The sequence below is a fragment of the Rosa rugosa genome, chromosome 2 (assembly GCF_958449725.1).
Source record: "Rosa rugosa chromosome 2, drRosRugo1.1, whole genome shotgun sequence".
In the NCBI taxonomy this organism is placed as follows: domain Eukaryota; kingdom Viridiplantae; phylum Streptophyta; class Magnoliopsida; order Rosales; family Rosaceae; genus Rosa; species Rosa rugosa.
The window spans coordinates 57966635-57981038 of NC_084821.1; the positions used below are offsets into that span (position 1 = coordinate 57966635).

General features: G+C 36.2%; 2 protein-coding genes across 3 annotated transcripts; both read right to left on the reverse strand.

The window, feature by feature from the left end:
- Positions 1–834: 834 nt before the first annotated feature.
- LOC133728767 (uncharacterized) lies at positions 835–7483 on the reverse strand. Of its 2 annotated transcripts, none has more exons than XM_062156202.1 (22): positions 7098–7483; positions 6686–6811; positions 6132–6211; positions 5907–5993; positions 5731–5781; positions 5536–5653; positions 5357–5413; positions 5184–5248; positions 4959–5042; positions 4825–4875; positions 4675–4737; positions 4536–4582; positions 4363–4432; positions 4187–4249; positions 3457–3546; positions 3314–3352; positions 2986–3213; positions 2809–2894; positions 2497–2545; positions 2329–2409; positions 2120–2213; positions 835–1473 (listed from the first exon to the last, which is right to left on the reverse strand). In XM_062156202.1, exons 2-22 carry the CDS (start codon positions 6801–6803, stop codon positions 1286–1288), a joined length of 1809 nt encoding a protein of 602 aa, XP_062012186.1. In that variant the 5' UTR covers positions 6804–6811; positions 7098–7483; the 3' UTR covers positions 835–1285. The 2 variants fall into 2 exon arrangements, with proteins under 2 accessions (XP_062012186.1, XP_062012185.1); XM_062156201.1 differs by having other exon boundaries at positions 6686–6862.
- A 3657-nt stretch (positions 7484–11140) lies between these two features.
- Positions 11141–13911, reverse strand: LOC133733878 (NAC domain-containing protein 76). The gene is made up of 4 exons (XM_062161531.1): positions 13739–13911; positions 12738–12957; positions 12363–12649; positions 11141–12035 (listed from the first exon to the last, which is right to left on the reverse strand). The coding sequence occupies exons 2-4, from the start codon at positions 12907–12909 to the stop codon at positions 11397–11399; spliced, it is 1098 nt and encodes a 365-aa protein (XP_062017515.1). The 5' UTR covers positions 12910–12957; positions 13739–13911; the 3' UTR covers positions 11141–11396.
- Positions 13912–14404: the final 493 nt, after the last annotated feature.

The following is a 14404-nucleotide window of genomic DNA, read 5'->3' on the forward strand; positions in this document are numbered from 1 at the left end:
AGATAAAGGATTGAGGGATACAAGGGACTAGGATTGAGGCCTAAAAGCCTAAAACGTTTTCGTTGCTCAAAGCCTCTTATAAAAAATATAAAATGGAAAGGTCACAACTCACAACTATACCGACGATTCTGCTGTCGCAAAATCACATATGCAGTACAGGCTCAACTCCTCACTTTATGTTAACGAATACGGCGTCGGCAAAAGTATAAATCAATTTGAAAGTCATTCCTGCTTTTCCATCGTATGTTTTTCCATCTCTAAGAATCTCCCATCTCCCGCCTTAGAATCTAATTAAGAAAAGAAAACCAGAATTGCTCGTACATAAACATCTAACGGTTGATTTGTCGTAATGTAATAAAAAAGTGGGTCTCCCAAACCGTTGATTAGAAAGTCATCAACTAGTACTCATTTTAATGGTCATCATTAGAAAGGCTCCCCTCAAATTCGTACTGCAACTCAAGTCACACTTCTTCTGGCACTGTTAACCTCTAAAAGATTCTCTTCAACTGAGGCCACTCCACTGCATTTGGTCATATAGGAAAATCGTACTGACAATCAGTTAAAATTTTCAGTCCGTCTTTGAGATGTGAAGAACTACCATTTTCAATCTGCCTTTCAGTATTGTCTTTCATAAGCTTGAAAATGACAATAATCTATGGAGATAAATGACACGTTGATCATTTTGCGCAAATCTAATTATTGATAGTGGCTTCCAAGAATATCGATCTGGTATTGGCTTGAAATAGCGTACTGCTTTCTTTGTGAAATAGAAGAAAACAGGTTGTCAATCACTACCATAAATTGGTGAAAGCTACAACCCTCCACTGGAGAAAATGTCCAAATTCTAATACCACCACTTCCATACGTCTAATTCTTCCAAAAATGAGAAAAAGAAAGATGCTATCAGCGGGGATACAGGCCGTTAAGTGTGTTTAACTTTCTGATAGATATTTTGAGAAAGAAACATGTCAATTCTTCAAAACATATATTGAAATATGTCCGTCAGTTCAGTTCCTCTTTTCCAAGGCCAACAGCCAAAAGTCCTCTCATATATTTTAAGAAAAGAAACGGAAATAAAAGGACAGTTAAATGGAGCAAACATCAAACTTCAAGCCAAATCTTCTTGGAATTACCCGCTGTGTCATTCAAAACTTCAAAATCCAGCTGTCCTGAAGACAAGCCCTCTAGAGCTACGCCATCTACCCATACTCAGCTTCTGTACATCATAACCGACAGCTACCAAAAGCACTTCGGAGAAACGTTACCTTGAGGCTCCCAACTTCTCTTACAAGTGCACGCCATTACCATTGCTATACACACCATTTAGACACCCATTTGATGACTTAAATGCATGTCCATTCTGGTGGGATTTCACTGTGAAGCGTCCATTACTAGTCCCATTTGCAACGGGCTTTATCTGATGGCCATTGTTTTGTAGGATTGTATCTGAACGCCTGCATGCTGCTATTAGTCCTGTATAATAGAACATGAAATTTATCAGAAACTGAAATATCCCTAAAACTATATGAAACTGCATAACATAAAAGCCATCTATCTAATGGTTATTCAGGAATATGATACTTCTCTATGATCATGGAATGATGTCGTAGCCATATAATAATGGTTATTTAAAATGATAACCAATGAATTATGATCCTGTTCTATCCTACATAATATCTTACATTAATAAATAAAAACATTTAAATACAAAAGAAAGCAACAACGATTGTCCTTGTTTACTGTAACCACTCTGATGGAATACACTAAAGTGACCTTCACAATTTGCTAAAGGGACCTCCACATTTTATACCGGTGCGTAGTGGGAGCACAGGAGGACAACAAAGTTCATATTTTCTAGATTAAGCATCTGAGAACATTTATTAACTTCGAGCTGGAGACTTCTACGGAAGTGCTAGCCAGCGCTCACAATTGACGTTTGCATGTCTTAGTAAACCATCCAGATGCCTTGGTTGGAGAATAGAGTAGCTAAGACTAAATGCAGTCATTCTCATTGTTGCAAGTTTTACCCATATAATAATGCTTCATGAATGTAACAAATCATTGACACAAACAAATAGTTAAGAGCAACAGATTCCAAGAACAGGGAAAAAAACATTACCTAAGAACAGAGCAGAAGGTTTGCCTGGCCTTGACTTAAATTCGGGATGGAACTGAACACCAACAAAGTACGGATGGGCAGGCAGCTCAATAATCTGTGGCATTACTAATATGTTAAATAATTGTATTTACAAGAAACAGAACAAAGTATCAAGCTAAACTATGGGCATCTTATACAACATGACCTATCATGCTCTAACAAATGCTAACCTCCATGCGCCGACCAGTTTCATCTCTGCCAACAAATGATAAGCCAGCACTTTCGAATTGCAATATCATATCAGGATTGACCTACATACCACAAAAAGGCTGTTCCATAAATGGGAAGAAAAACATACTGCTGCCTGCTATCTAAGTGCATGCATGAGCAAAACTTACCTCATATCTATGTCGATGTCGTTCATCAACAAACGCCACATCTCCATACCTAAACATAATCCATAACAATATCAGCTTGACTGAAGAATGAATAGTTGGGTTACAAGGAAAACAGTGATGACTCTGGCTTTGTTTCCATATATAAATCATATATCATTGTTTCAGCAATCAGTACAAAGTTTATGAAGGTAGCGAACATATTAGTGAGCATTGTAATGCTCCAAACAGAGGGTTCGAAAATCAAATCCCCGCATACAAAGGTCACCATATGAACAGTTCTAATAGATATATTTAGTAGATGCAAGTCCTCACAATTTTGCAGATTTGCAGTCAGTAACCGTGAAGTAGGTCCTCCTTGATCCCAGACGCATAGTGCCTCCCATATGTGTTTTTGAACCCTTCCAGTTTAAAAGAAATTAACTTTAGAATAGACGACAAAATGAAGTATTAATTTATAGTATTATGTCAACTTGGGTAAAGGTCCAATACCTCTGGCATAAATACGACACAAGGACTTGTAGTTTCAGGATCAAACTCCGTGCTGTTAGCATCAAGCATACCAAGAACAGATCGTGCAAACTCAATAACAGCAATTTGCATTCCCAGGCAAATGCCCAGGAATGGAACTTTGTTTTCACGAGCATACTTTGCCGCAAGAATTTTCCCTTGCACTCCTCTATCACCAAATCCTCCTGGAACTAGAACACCATCAGCGCCCTGAAATGAAGACCGTCCAGAGGATCAAAGTCTGAATATGCAACCAATGATATCAACAAAATTTTTGCCTAATGCAAATTAATCATTATAGCAGGATCACCTTCAAAAGATCCCATGCAGCCTTATGAACCTCAGGAGCCTGCAAGCAGTAAAACAATTAACATAGAAAATACTAAATAGAATATTAACGGAACTTGTTTCTATGATTTAAATTACTTGTTTATATGATTTAAATTACTCTACCTCTTTAGCAGTAACATCTTCAAGGTCACCTGCTGCAACCCAATCTACAACAAGTTTCCGACGGCAAGCAACAGAAGCATGTAGAAGAGCCTGGCACAAGAAGCTCAATATTACAATCTGGACTCATATCATGCACTTAATGTTATAAGGTGCAAAACTGTTTGTTACTGATAATGAGGATAACGTGTAAAATCACCAAACAATAGTGTGCATATTACAATGGTAGTCTATATTCAATTCAGAATAGAGTACTTTTAATATCATAAGTGAATCAAGTACCAAATATAAAATAATTACAAACTAGAAATTAAATACTTGAATGAAAAATAAATTTAAAATTGATGAATAACAGTATCTACTATATAAAATCAGATATATAAATAATAATCCAAGTTGAAGAAAATGCATCATTAAGTGAATCAAGTGCCAAAAATAAAATAATTACAAATTAGAAATTAAATACTTGAATGAAAAGTAAATTTAAAATTTATGAATAACAGTATCTACTATATAAAATCAGATATATAAATAATAACCCAAGTTGACGAAAATGCAAAACCAAAGCACACCGATAAAGCAAAACCGATTTAGTACAGTTAGACAAAAACAAGCAAGCGCACAGATATGCAAAAACAAATTTATGAATAAAAATGACATGTAGCAAGATGATCATCACCAGACATTTAATTTGAGACCATTGTGAATATCATTTAAATAATAAAAAGTTTACCTTTAGAACAGAGAGGTAAGCATCTGAAAGACCGGTGTATTTTCCAACCATTGCAATTCTGACCTGTAATGCACATAATACTGTGACAGTTAAGAGCAAGGTATGGCATTACACAGGACATCAATTCCTAAACTTAGGAAGTATTAACAAAACTTGGGGAAGAATTGAAAACCCACAGAATCATGTAAATTTGAGGAAATTTCTGTCCTGGTTGTCCATTCCTTCAAATTTGGCTCTCTAGCAACCCTGCAGAAGCACATAGACATTATTGGCACAGTCAAAAACAGGAAGTAGACCAAACATGCAGCTAAAAAATAATAATAACAAAGAGTCAATTTCAAAGACAAACCTCTGAAGGTTTAATCCTTTCAAGATTGCTTCATGTGCCTTTTGATCCTATTTGTGAAGGAAGAGAAACAAATTTTAGATAAGTAAAAAATTGCTGCATATATATAGACAAAATTTAACTTTAGAAGAACTATACTTACTCTTAAAAGCAATGGGATGTGCCAGATGTTTGGAACATCATAAAGAGTGACAATATTTTCTGCCTGTATAAGTTTTATAATTAGTATATTAACATTATAGAGGTTAAACGAGGAAAGAACATTAGAATTCATAGAGAACAGTAAAGTTACCGGTACGTGGCAAAATTGAGCAAGTTTTGCCTTCACATTCTCCTCAAGTGGCTGTCAAAACCAAAGAGAAAAAAAAATTGAGATCTATATTCACACTACTAAAAAAAATTCTGGAGAGGAAGGCAGAAGGATACCTTTGTACTCCTACAAGCTAGAATATTAGGTGTCAAACCCTGTCCTCTAAGTACCCGAACACTATGCTGTGTAGGCTTTGTTTTCTGCAAAGTGGATATTAGGAGGAAAAAAATCAATTAGTCAAAATGAGGCAAGACTATGCCTTCACACACTCCATATTTAATGGAACCACCAATGACTAAAATTAGCCTGCAAATTTATATAACATATAGCCATATAAGTACCTGCTCACCGACAACATTCAGAACAGGCACAAGGCTGACATGAACCAAGCAGAAATTTCCGGGACCTAAAGCAAAAAACTTTGGTAAGAAAAAACAGACTAGGGACGTAAAATATAGAATATACATGAATATGAAAAATAGAGTCCTATGTTTGTCAAGTTCATGGACCTTACCAACACGATAAGAAAATTGGCCAAGGGCCTCAATAAAGGGCATTGATTCAATATCCCCTGCATTAAGGAGAGAGATATTTTTTTTAAGTAAGTTTCATAGGATTTCATGTGCAGCTATTAAGAGTTTAGACAACAGGAAAACATATCACCCTAGAAGAAAAAAAATTATGACAATGTACCTATAGTTCCACCCAATTCGATGACACATACATCAGCTGGACCTTCTTTCCCGTCCACAGGTACCATTGCCACACGTTCTATCCACTCTTGGATGGCATCCGTAATGTGAGGAACAACCTAGTTTGAGAGGAGAAATAATCAGATCCCACATTACATTTTGCAAATTGTGGATTGGAAAATGAAGAACAACAAACCTGGACAGTCTTTCCAAGATAGTCTCCCTTTCTCTCCTTGTCAATAACAGACTGTTGAAGCAACAAAGACAAGAATAAGAAAAATCAGTGAGTGGTTTGACATGACTCAAATTTTTTTCCACTTATGTCGAAATGACAAACATGGCTCCTCAAACAGAATATGGAAATCAATTAACCTGATAAATTTTTCCAGTTGTGATATTGTTGTCACGGGTCAAAGTGAGATCCAGAAACCGCTCATAATTTCCGAGGTCAAGGTCAACCTATATAAACAAAAGATAAAGTTATGCCCACTCTTTTTTACCACTAAAATCAAAGAATTAGCTACTTCTAAAGATAATAATAAACACCACCACAGACCCGCAAAATTTAAACAACCCCCTGCAATATTGGTAATTTACCTCACCGCCATCGTCTAATACGAACACCTCCCCATGCTCAAAAGGAGACATTGTCCCAGCATCAGTGTTCAAGTAAGGATCTGCAGGCATGATAAATTTGAACATTAGTAAGTACAATATAACAAGCTTAAACATGTATATTTCTTTACCAAGATACAAATATCAGCCAGTTTATAAGGATATGATACAAATATCAGCCAGTTTATAAGGATATGTCGTAAAATATCAAAACAGTTTATAAATAACAAAGCAAAAAATATTATGACATAGGAGCTAAATGCAATCAAAGCTCGTCTACCTTCTCTATGTAAAAATCAACACCGAATATAGTACAAAAAAACTTATCCCAGAATACATGCTAGTGCAAGAACCACATGCTAATTGTACTGCTAAGCAGTTAAAACTTTATCGAAATGTCACCAATCTAAGTCCATAAAAAACGAACGGTTGCAATTTTGTTTTGTATAATCAATCAAAAGTATAAAACAATAAAGTAAAACGCACATTCAAAACAAAAACAAAAAAACTGGGAAACACTCAAAACAGAACCGTACCAATTTTGATTGACGTAACACGAAGGCCACAAGCTTGAAGAAGCAACCCAATACTACTGGCCGTGACTCCTTTGCCGAGTCCACTAACAACACCACCCGTCACCAACACGTACTTCATTTTTGTCTCTGTTATAAAGTTGCAAACTTTTCAACCGTCACAACTTCTTGTATCAAATTCTGAGCAAAACCCAAGATTAGCAAGACTGAGATAAACCCAAAAGAGCAGACTAAATGCAATACCAGACAGCAAGCAACTCTAGCACTACTTATAGGCTTAATGGGTAAAGTGAGACCCAGTTGGGTCTGATAAAACCAAAGGATAATAAAATAAAATGAGTGTGAAAGATGCTAATCTATGGGCACAATCTAGATAAGTGAAAGAGGAATGAATAAAGAGAAAAAAAAATCAAACCTTGTTCACAATGGCGGTGAATACAAAGGTCTCTGTCTCTCTTTTGCTTTTCTTTCTGGGATTTGATGTGGGTGCACAAAATATCAACCAAATATAAGTACTGGGTATACCCAAAAGCCTCCAAAATAGTAATTTAACGGAAGCAGAGAAAAGGCAAAGAAGAAGAACTGGGAAAAGCAATGCAACTTTTCTCTGCTTTCTCACTGCTTTTGTGGGTTTGCTTTGGTTATAGACTTGAATGAGAGAGAGATTAGGAACGTTATGAATGAGAAAAACGCAGAGAGGAGGACTTTGGAATACAAGATAGGACCCAAAGGCCTCTTCTTCGTTCTTGTTTCTCCAGGCGGCGGGTGGCGGAAACCAAGCTCTTATAAGAAGAGAAGGAAAAAAAGACCTTCACTTTTTAACTTCAAAGTCATCCTCTTATTAGAGATTTTTTTTTTCTTTTTTTTTTTTTCTATTTTTTTAAATTTAAAAAAGTAAAATGTGGCAGTTAAACCTTTAGGGGTTTTCATCATCACTTTTTAACCAATGGTGAAATTTTTAACTGTACACACAAGTGACTTTAAACTCGTGACTATGGCGCATGACACGTCATTGAACTGCCGTTTCACGATAGATGTTGATTGATTAAAAAAAATAATGTTTAACAGCTGAAAATTCAGATTGTTTACGTGCCGACAGAAACTCACTTTTAATTATTCGATCGAGCGTTTTTAGTAACATTACTCTGACAATCAAAGAAGAATATGCAAATGAGGTTGTTTTCACATCCGAAAAGATTTTTGAGGTTTGAGGAAGCAAAGCAAAATCAAGCATCTAGAATATAGGATTAGAGATAAAAAGATTAAAGAGGGTGTCACATTCTAGCCATTGATTCACACCATGACAAGGTTACTGTTTTAATAATAATGGACACAAAACAGGACACGTGGCACTGACTCTATATCTTTGGTCACTGAGTCACTGACAGTTGCATATGCTGATATGCCTAGTCTCGTGGATGCATATGTCTTTGGCCACCCCGTGTTCTAAACGAGGGAGAGGAGCACTAATCTCACTACTATGTTGAATTGAAGATGCTCATCCTCTTCCATTAATCTACATTATCCCTTACTTAGGTTACATCTTAGAGGACTACATGTTATGCTCCTATGGTCCTATTCATGCTTAAATATTATATTAGGGTTTTGGATTTTCCCATTGCTCCAAAGCATGCTTTGGACTGTCCCTAATCTTTCTTTTTATCTTTTTCGAGAGAAATGTTAGACCCTTGGTAGTTATGTTAGGTAGGAGGTTGGACGATTGGTACTCCCGTGTTGTTTAGTCGAAATTAACTTATCCGTTTTCCATTGAACTATTTTACCAAACACATTATAACTTATATGTTTTCTATATTACGAGTTATTTTTCATGTTGCACTACATGCTTTAAAAAAATTTTAAGTATTTATTTCAATTTGAGATTTATGGCGAGTTTTATTGTTATAAATTAAGATGAAAGTTTCTAAGATGGCATGATTTAGTTATACAGGCACATTGCAAAAAATATCTCAAGTCACATCAAACATCTCAAAACTAGATTAAAATGTTATTTGAGAATTAGAATTTAGAACTTCATGCATATTAAGGTCTAGTGTGAAAAACACCTTTTGAAACACTCACGCTAAGCATGATGTCGATATGAGATGTGTGAAGGCAAATTTAGGAGGCCCATGTTGAGTACCTAAAGGCTCCATTTTGTGTTTGTGTTAAAAAAGGCAAAGCACCCAATTGGATCAAAGTCTTAATAAGTTCTTTTCAAAAGAAAAAGTCTTCAATAAGTTGGTGGGAAGGGAAAACATCCTTCTTCTGCTGTATCTTCAAACAGGGAACTTTGCTCTTTAAAGGAAATTGTGCACAGCAAAGTGAGCAATCCCTCCCCATGTAATCTCATTCAAAGATATCACTTTTTCAAGTGCAATATCTGTGTGTTTGTCTATGTGGGTCTCTAATAATTATGTGTAAATTTAATTTGTTGAAGAATCATAATGAATAACTATATGGATAATCCGATCGGTAAGGATCATGAATAGGAATTTGTTTGATCGTTTTGCTACTTAATTATATAAAAGCTAGAGACCGTAGTTTAATCGCCTATGACTGAAGAATCTACGGGTTACTTTAACTATATATCTTCATTATCAATTGGAGGAATTGAATTTAACTTCCCCAAAAAGCATGAAAATTTCAAAAGCATGCATTCTAGAAGTGACCGGATTACAGATTAGGAGATCAGGTTCATAAGAAAAACTGAAAGAAAAAAAAAATCTCACATGCTTTGAAAATAATATCTCACCTGAGTTAGACGACAACCCTTTTGTATGTTTGAATGTTTCAAATGCTTCACTCTTATCCAAACCTAGCTAGATATCGTTGAAGTTCAGAAGATGATCGAAGCTTAATTTATTTATTTCCTTAGATTGAAAATCCTTCCCAAGACTATATAGATAAATATATATGAATGTACTATGCATGATGCATGATACATGATACATTAACAAGTTGTCAAATTAGAATCTAATAGTTGATATTGTACTCAATTAAACCCCAGCTCATAGAACGTCCAAGAGTCATTTTTCCTAAATGCACTCTTATATTAATAGTCCATTAACACACTCAATCCATTAACAAAAACACCAACTCAATAATTCAGTGACCTAGCCTAAAGAGAGATGATATAATTTTATCGAATTGATTTCAACTATCTCTAACTTTAAAATATGAATACTGATTTAAGGAATCAATTTTCCATGGGGACGACATGTTTAACATAGGACCCAAAACAAATTAATGTAAAAGGCAACAAGATCATGCAAGGCATGTATATCAACATCAAAGAAAAAAAATAGGTCAATAGGGTTAATTTAAGCCAGGAAAAATGAAGTGGAATTACAACTCATGATGGAAATGATCGAGAAAGCTCCTGACGAAGTTGATCGGTGAAATGATATATATTGATGCGTAAATACTATGTACACCGTGTCCACAGCTAGCCAGGCAACATATGGATAGATTGTGACTAATTCCTGAGAGATAAAATTAGTATTAACAAAAGACAAACAACGTAGGGCAAAGAAAATTAAAGCTCTGCTTGCTAGTTCTGTACAACTTAGGTAAGCTCAGACCAAAAGAAAACTTAATTAGGTAAGCGGTAGCTAGTTTCATATAGATGAAAGACTGGCTAGCTTGGTTTTGGAGGGAAAAACAGTAACTTCGAGGGGACAAGGGTAGGCAACAACCAAATCTGCAATACCCATAAATAGCTCCCTCACTGTCGGTTATATAGGAGGTATGGTATTTTACGTCTTTCGGACAGTTTGACATATAAAGGGGAAAGAAGGTTGGTCTATCAATTTCATTATCCATATATACTTAAACCCCAGCTTCCAATATACATAACCAGATTTTGAGATCAGGGTTTTCAGGTCCCACAGTACTATATAGCTTCACTCGATATGTACGTACGTATATCTCTAATTTGGTTATCACTGAAGCTTTTTTGGAGACCATAGAAGCCAAAATGAACTTGCGTACTTTGCAATTAGGTTATCTTATTTCGAAGTAGCCTAGCTACTTTTAGGTCGGTCGTTCTTGAGCCCTGAACTCCATGCAATATTGCAATGTCACAAACCCGGCCAGCCTAATTAGCCTATGCTTTAATTCTGAGAAGTCTTCACTTTATTTTTGTTAAATTGGATATATGAGACTGAAGATTTAACCCGGCTAGCCATTCCTTTACTCTCACTGATCTCTTTACAAATAGTAACTTAGAATCTAAAATTAGGGTGCAGTAATATATGGTTTTTCATCTCTACATTAACAAGCTCAAGATAGTTGGACAGAATTTATGATTTGGATCGAGTTTGATATTGGTATTGAAGTCATGTAGCTAGTCTGAGCCTATAAATATAGAAAAGGGAAAAGAAAAAAAAGAAGAAGATAATATGAAGCTGGAGTAAATTAAGAACTATATATGTTACTTAAAAAACCTAGGCAAATTAATTAAGCTCCAAGGTCTCATCTTGGAAAATCCCTTCACAGGCTTGTTTGAACTTATATACATTTTGATACTCAAAAGAGAACTTTAAACTAATGAGCAAGGAGAATAGAGTTTGAACTAAAAAAAAACTACCAAAATAGGAGTGGAAAAGGATTATCCGTGCGTACGAACAACTTAATGGTACTAGCTAGCTAGGTGAATGAAGTGAATAATCGATCATCAGAGACTTTCAGGCGCTCTGCATAGCTAGCTAGCTAGCTACTTGGAGAACTTTAAAATGTCGACATGAGTAGTTGATCCGCTGCAGCCAAGGTATTGAAATGGAAATAATCTCTGCGTTGTTGAAGTAGTAGCGGCGGCAGTGGCCACATGATGATGATCCTGGGGCTGAGGGTGATGAGATTGGAGGAGCTTGTCCAAGAATGACCAATCACCATTGAACGACCTCATCTCCTGCTGCTGCTGTTGCTGTTGCTGTTGCATATTGAGTCCACAAGAACCGGCCGTGGTGGAGGTTAGCTTTAACAGGTTTTGAGAGCACTCCAAGTCCAGGGGGTTCAAAGCCGACATATTGGTATTAGGTGCAGATAGAAATGATGATGAATTATTAGCTGCTGCAGCAGCTGCGGACTCTGGACTGAACAACTGCGGCAGGTGCATCGAACCATCGAAAGTGTTAGGGTAATCATACAGTGAAGCTTCCAGATGGTGGTGATGGTTTTGTTTTGGCTGATGATGATGATGATGATCTAGTACTACTTGGGCATGAGAACCACTTGCCTTCATGTGCGTGATCAAGTCATGTTCTACTTCTTGATGATGACCAAACTCTGGCTGAAAACCTCTGTTAATGTGATTCTTCTTCTTGAAAACCCTACAAACCACCCATCCGTCCTCCTGCTCAAGCAAATCGATAACCAAGCACCCTATTAGTTAATTATTTAGTCAAGTATTTCCTTGTAGCTAATTTCTTTTAGATAGGAAAGTAATGTTCACTTGCTACAATCAAATAGTCTGATATGTAATGTTGTTAGATTATGAATCTAAAACATTGATTAAACAGACTGTTGTGGTAATATCTGATACTAAATTTATAGTAAAGACACAACCTGTCATTACAGGCTAACGTCACCCTACATCTGTATAATTAAGCCGAGTTGAATTCTTAAGTTTAATTTAAGTGAAATGGACTAATTATATATTAATTAACTTGTTCTTAATTACCTGAACTTCATGGACATTAATATTATCATGATGATCTTCAAGGCGATACTCGTGCATGATCCAGTCAGTCTTTTGGCCATGAGGAGCGCGGCCGGTGTAGAAGACTAGGGTTTTCCTCATTCCAATCCTCGTGGAATCGCTGAGGTGGATGGCTTTATCTCTCCCAGTTGCCTTCCAAAACCCAGCTGTAGTTGCTCGGTTTGTTCTAGTTCCTGTTGGATACTTCTTATCCTTGTGGCTGAAGAAGTACCACTCATTCTGAGGCCCTGATCCTATTCTGCATTTCTCTGCACATGCAACACCTTAACGTTAATATATATTAGGGAACTAAAGGGTTTGAGTGGATTTGTATGGCCAATATAGTTAAAGTCTAACCTTTAAGGTCCCAGGGTTCCAGTTTGTTGAGATCGACCTCCCTGATAACATCAAGGTCGATGGCTTCATAAGAGACCTTCTTCCTGAGGTAATAGTAGAGAAGCTCCTCGTCCGTTGGATGAAATCGGAAGCCAGGAGGAACAGTCAGCTGTCCATTGCCTGCAGACATCATCCTAGCTAGCTAATCCTCCTCTTATGTATGCAGATATTAACTTGTACCCTGATGAAAAAGAAAAACATGATTGATATCAAAATTAATCAGAAAAACATGCTTGCACACTAGAAAATGATCGTATGAAACTGATCATGACACAGACCATGTAATCTAAATACATGATACATGGATAGGAAAATAAGCTAGCTAGCACCCGTTTATAATCGAATATGCCCATAAAAACCCTAAAACTTGAGAACGAGTTAAACAAATGAACATAACTAGCTATACTTCTAGTTAATCACTCATGCAAGGACAAGATTTTGTTGGTTTCTTATTGTGCAGATAATCCGAAGAAACGTACCCTTGTACCGTGAGATTTTTTTTTTGGTCTGACAAAAAAAGAGAAACATATGAACCAAAAGCATGCCATATGTGGTTCTCAGGCATCCATTTCAGCACTTGATAACCTAGCTAGAGAATAGCAATGATATATGTGGAGTCTGGATCTTCCATCTCCACAAACGAGGTGTTTTAAAGATGTTTCTGTAAGTGATTTAAGAGTACTCTCGGCCAGCAAACAGTAACCTAATCAAAAATCCCATCTCTGAGCTGTACTATTATATTTTGAAACCCTACAAACATTTAACTCCGGTAAGCAGATCCATTAACCCTAGAAACTTCTCACGTGTATATCAAATTAAAAGCCTCCAAAGTAGTAAGAGCTATTCATGAAGAAAGAAGAGAAGAACAAGAACAAGAACAAGAACAAAAAAGAAAAAGAGAGAAACAATGAAGGTTCAGAGATGAATGAATTATGATTGCTAAAGAAGAAAAACCAGCAGACCTGTTCACGGTAGCTAGGAAAGGTCCCCCGTTTTCCTCTGAGACAAAGAAGAAAGGACAATCGACTGCACAGGAAAAACGCAGAGACAAACGGAGAAAGACTGCAAACTTCTTGGCTTGAATGGCACGACGTCTCAGCTAGGTTTAAAGAGAGAGATGGGAGCGACAAAGAGAGAGAGTTGTGGATGAGTTTAAAGCTGAAAGTCTGACAATTGAGGATGGGCACAGAAATATAGAATGAACTAAACAATATAATAAAAAGTAAGAGGTAATTAAGGAAGAAAATGAAGGTAGAAATGTGAATGAAAAATTAAATTGATTTGGTAAATATTTTTTTTTGAGGCGGATAAGGGGCGGTGTCTTGTATTCTCATGAGGGTTTGATACGAAATAAAGGGTTCGGTGAAAAAATGTCGTTGAATATGAGACCTTAATCCTCAATATCGCCTCATTAGGATGAACGAAATCTGCTGACTGTCAATTACCCTAATTTAGTACAGTTCATTTTCATTTATTTTTCATAATAATTTTGTCTTCTTCTGTTCAATTTCATCTCTTTGTCTTCAATTATGCTCTTTTGGTCAGTCAAAGAGGAATTTAGAGAATTTTTCTTACATTCCTTTATAGTCCAATCGATATGAATATTCATATACCTACCTGCGCGCGTC

Excerpts from the sequence above, each read along its gene's own strand:
- LOC133728767 (XM_062156202.1), bottom strand. The coding sequence starts at position 6,803 with ATGAAGTACGTGTTGGTGACGGGTGGTGTTGTTAGTGGACTCGGCAAA. Across the intron at positions 5,994-6,131 it reads TATTAGACGATGGCGGTGAG|GTTGACCTTGACCTCGGAAA; the intron begins GTAAATTACCAA and ends TTGTTTATATAG. Across the intron at positions 3,547-4,186 it reads CTTACCTCTCTGTTCTAAAG|GCTCTTCTACATGCTTCTGT; the intron begins GTAAACTTTTTA and ends TTCTTGTGCCAG.
- LOC133733878 (XM_062161531.1), bottom strand. The coding sequence starts at position 12,909 with ATGATGTCTGCAGGCAATGGACAGCTGACTGTTCCTCCTGGCTTCCGA. Across the intron at positions 12,650-12,737 it reads GGAACCCTGGGACCTTAAAG|AGAAATGCAGAATAGGATCA; the intron begins GTTAGACTTTAA and ends TTGCATGTGCAG. Across the intron at positions 12,036-12,362 it reads TTAATGTCCATGAAGTTCAG|GAGGACGGATGGGTGGTTTG; the intron begins GTAATTAAGAAC and ends TTGCTTGAGCAG.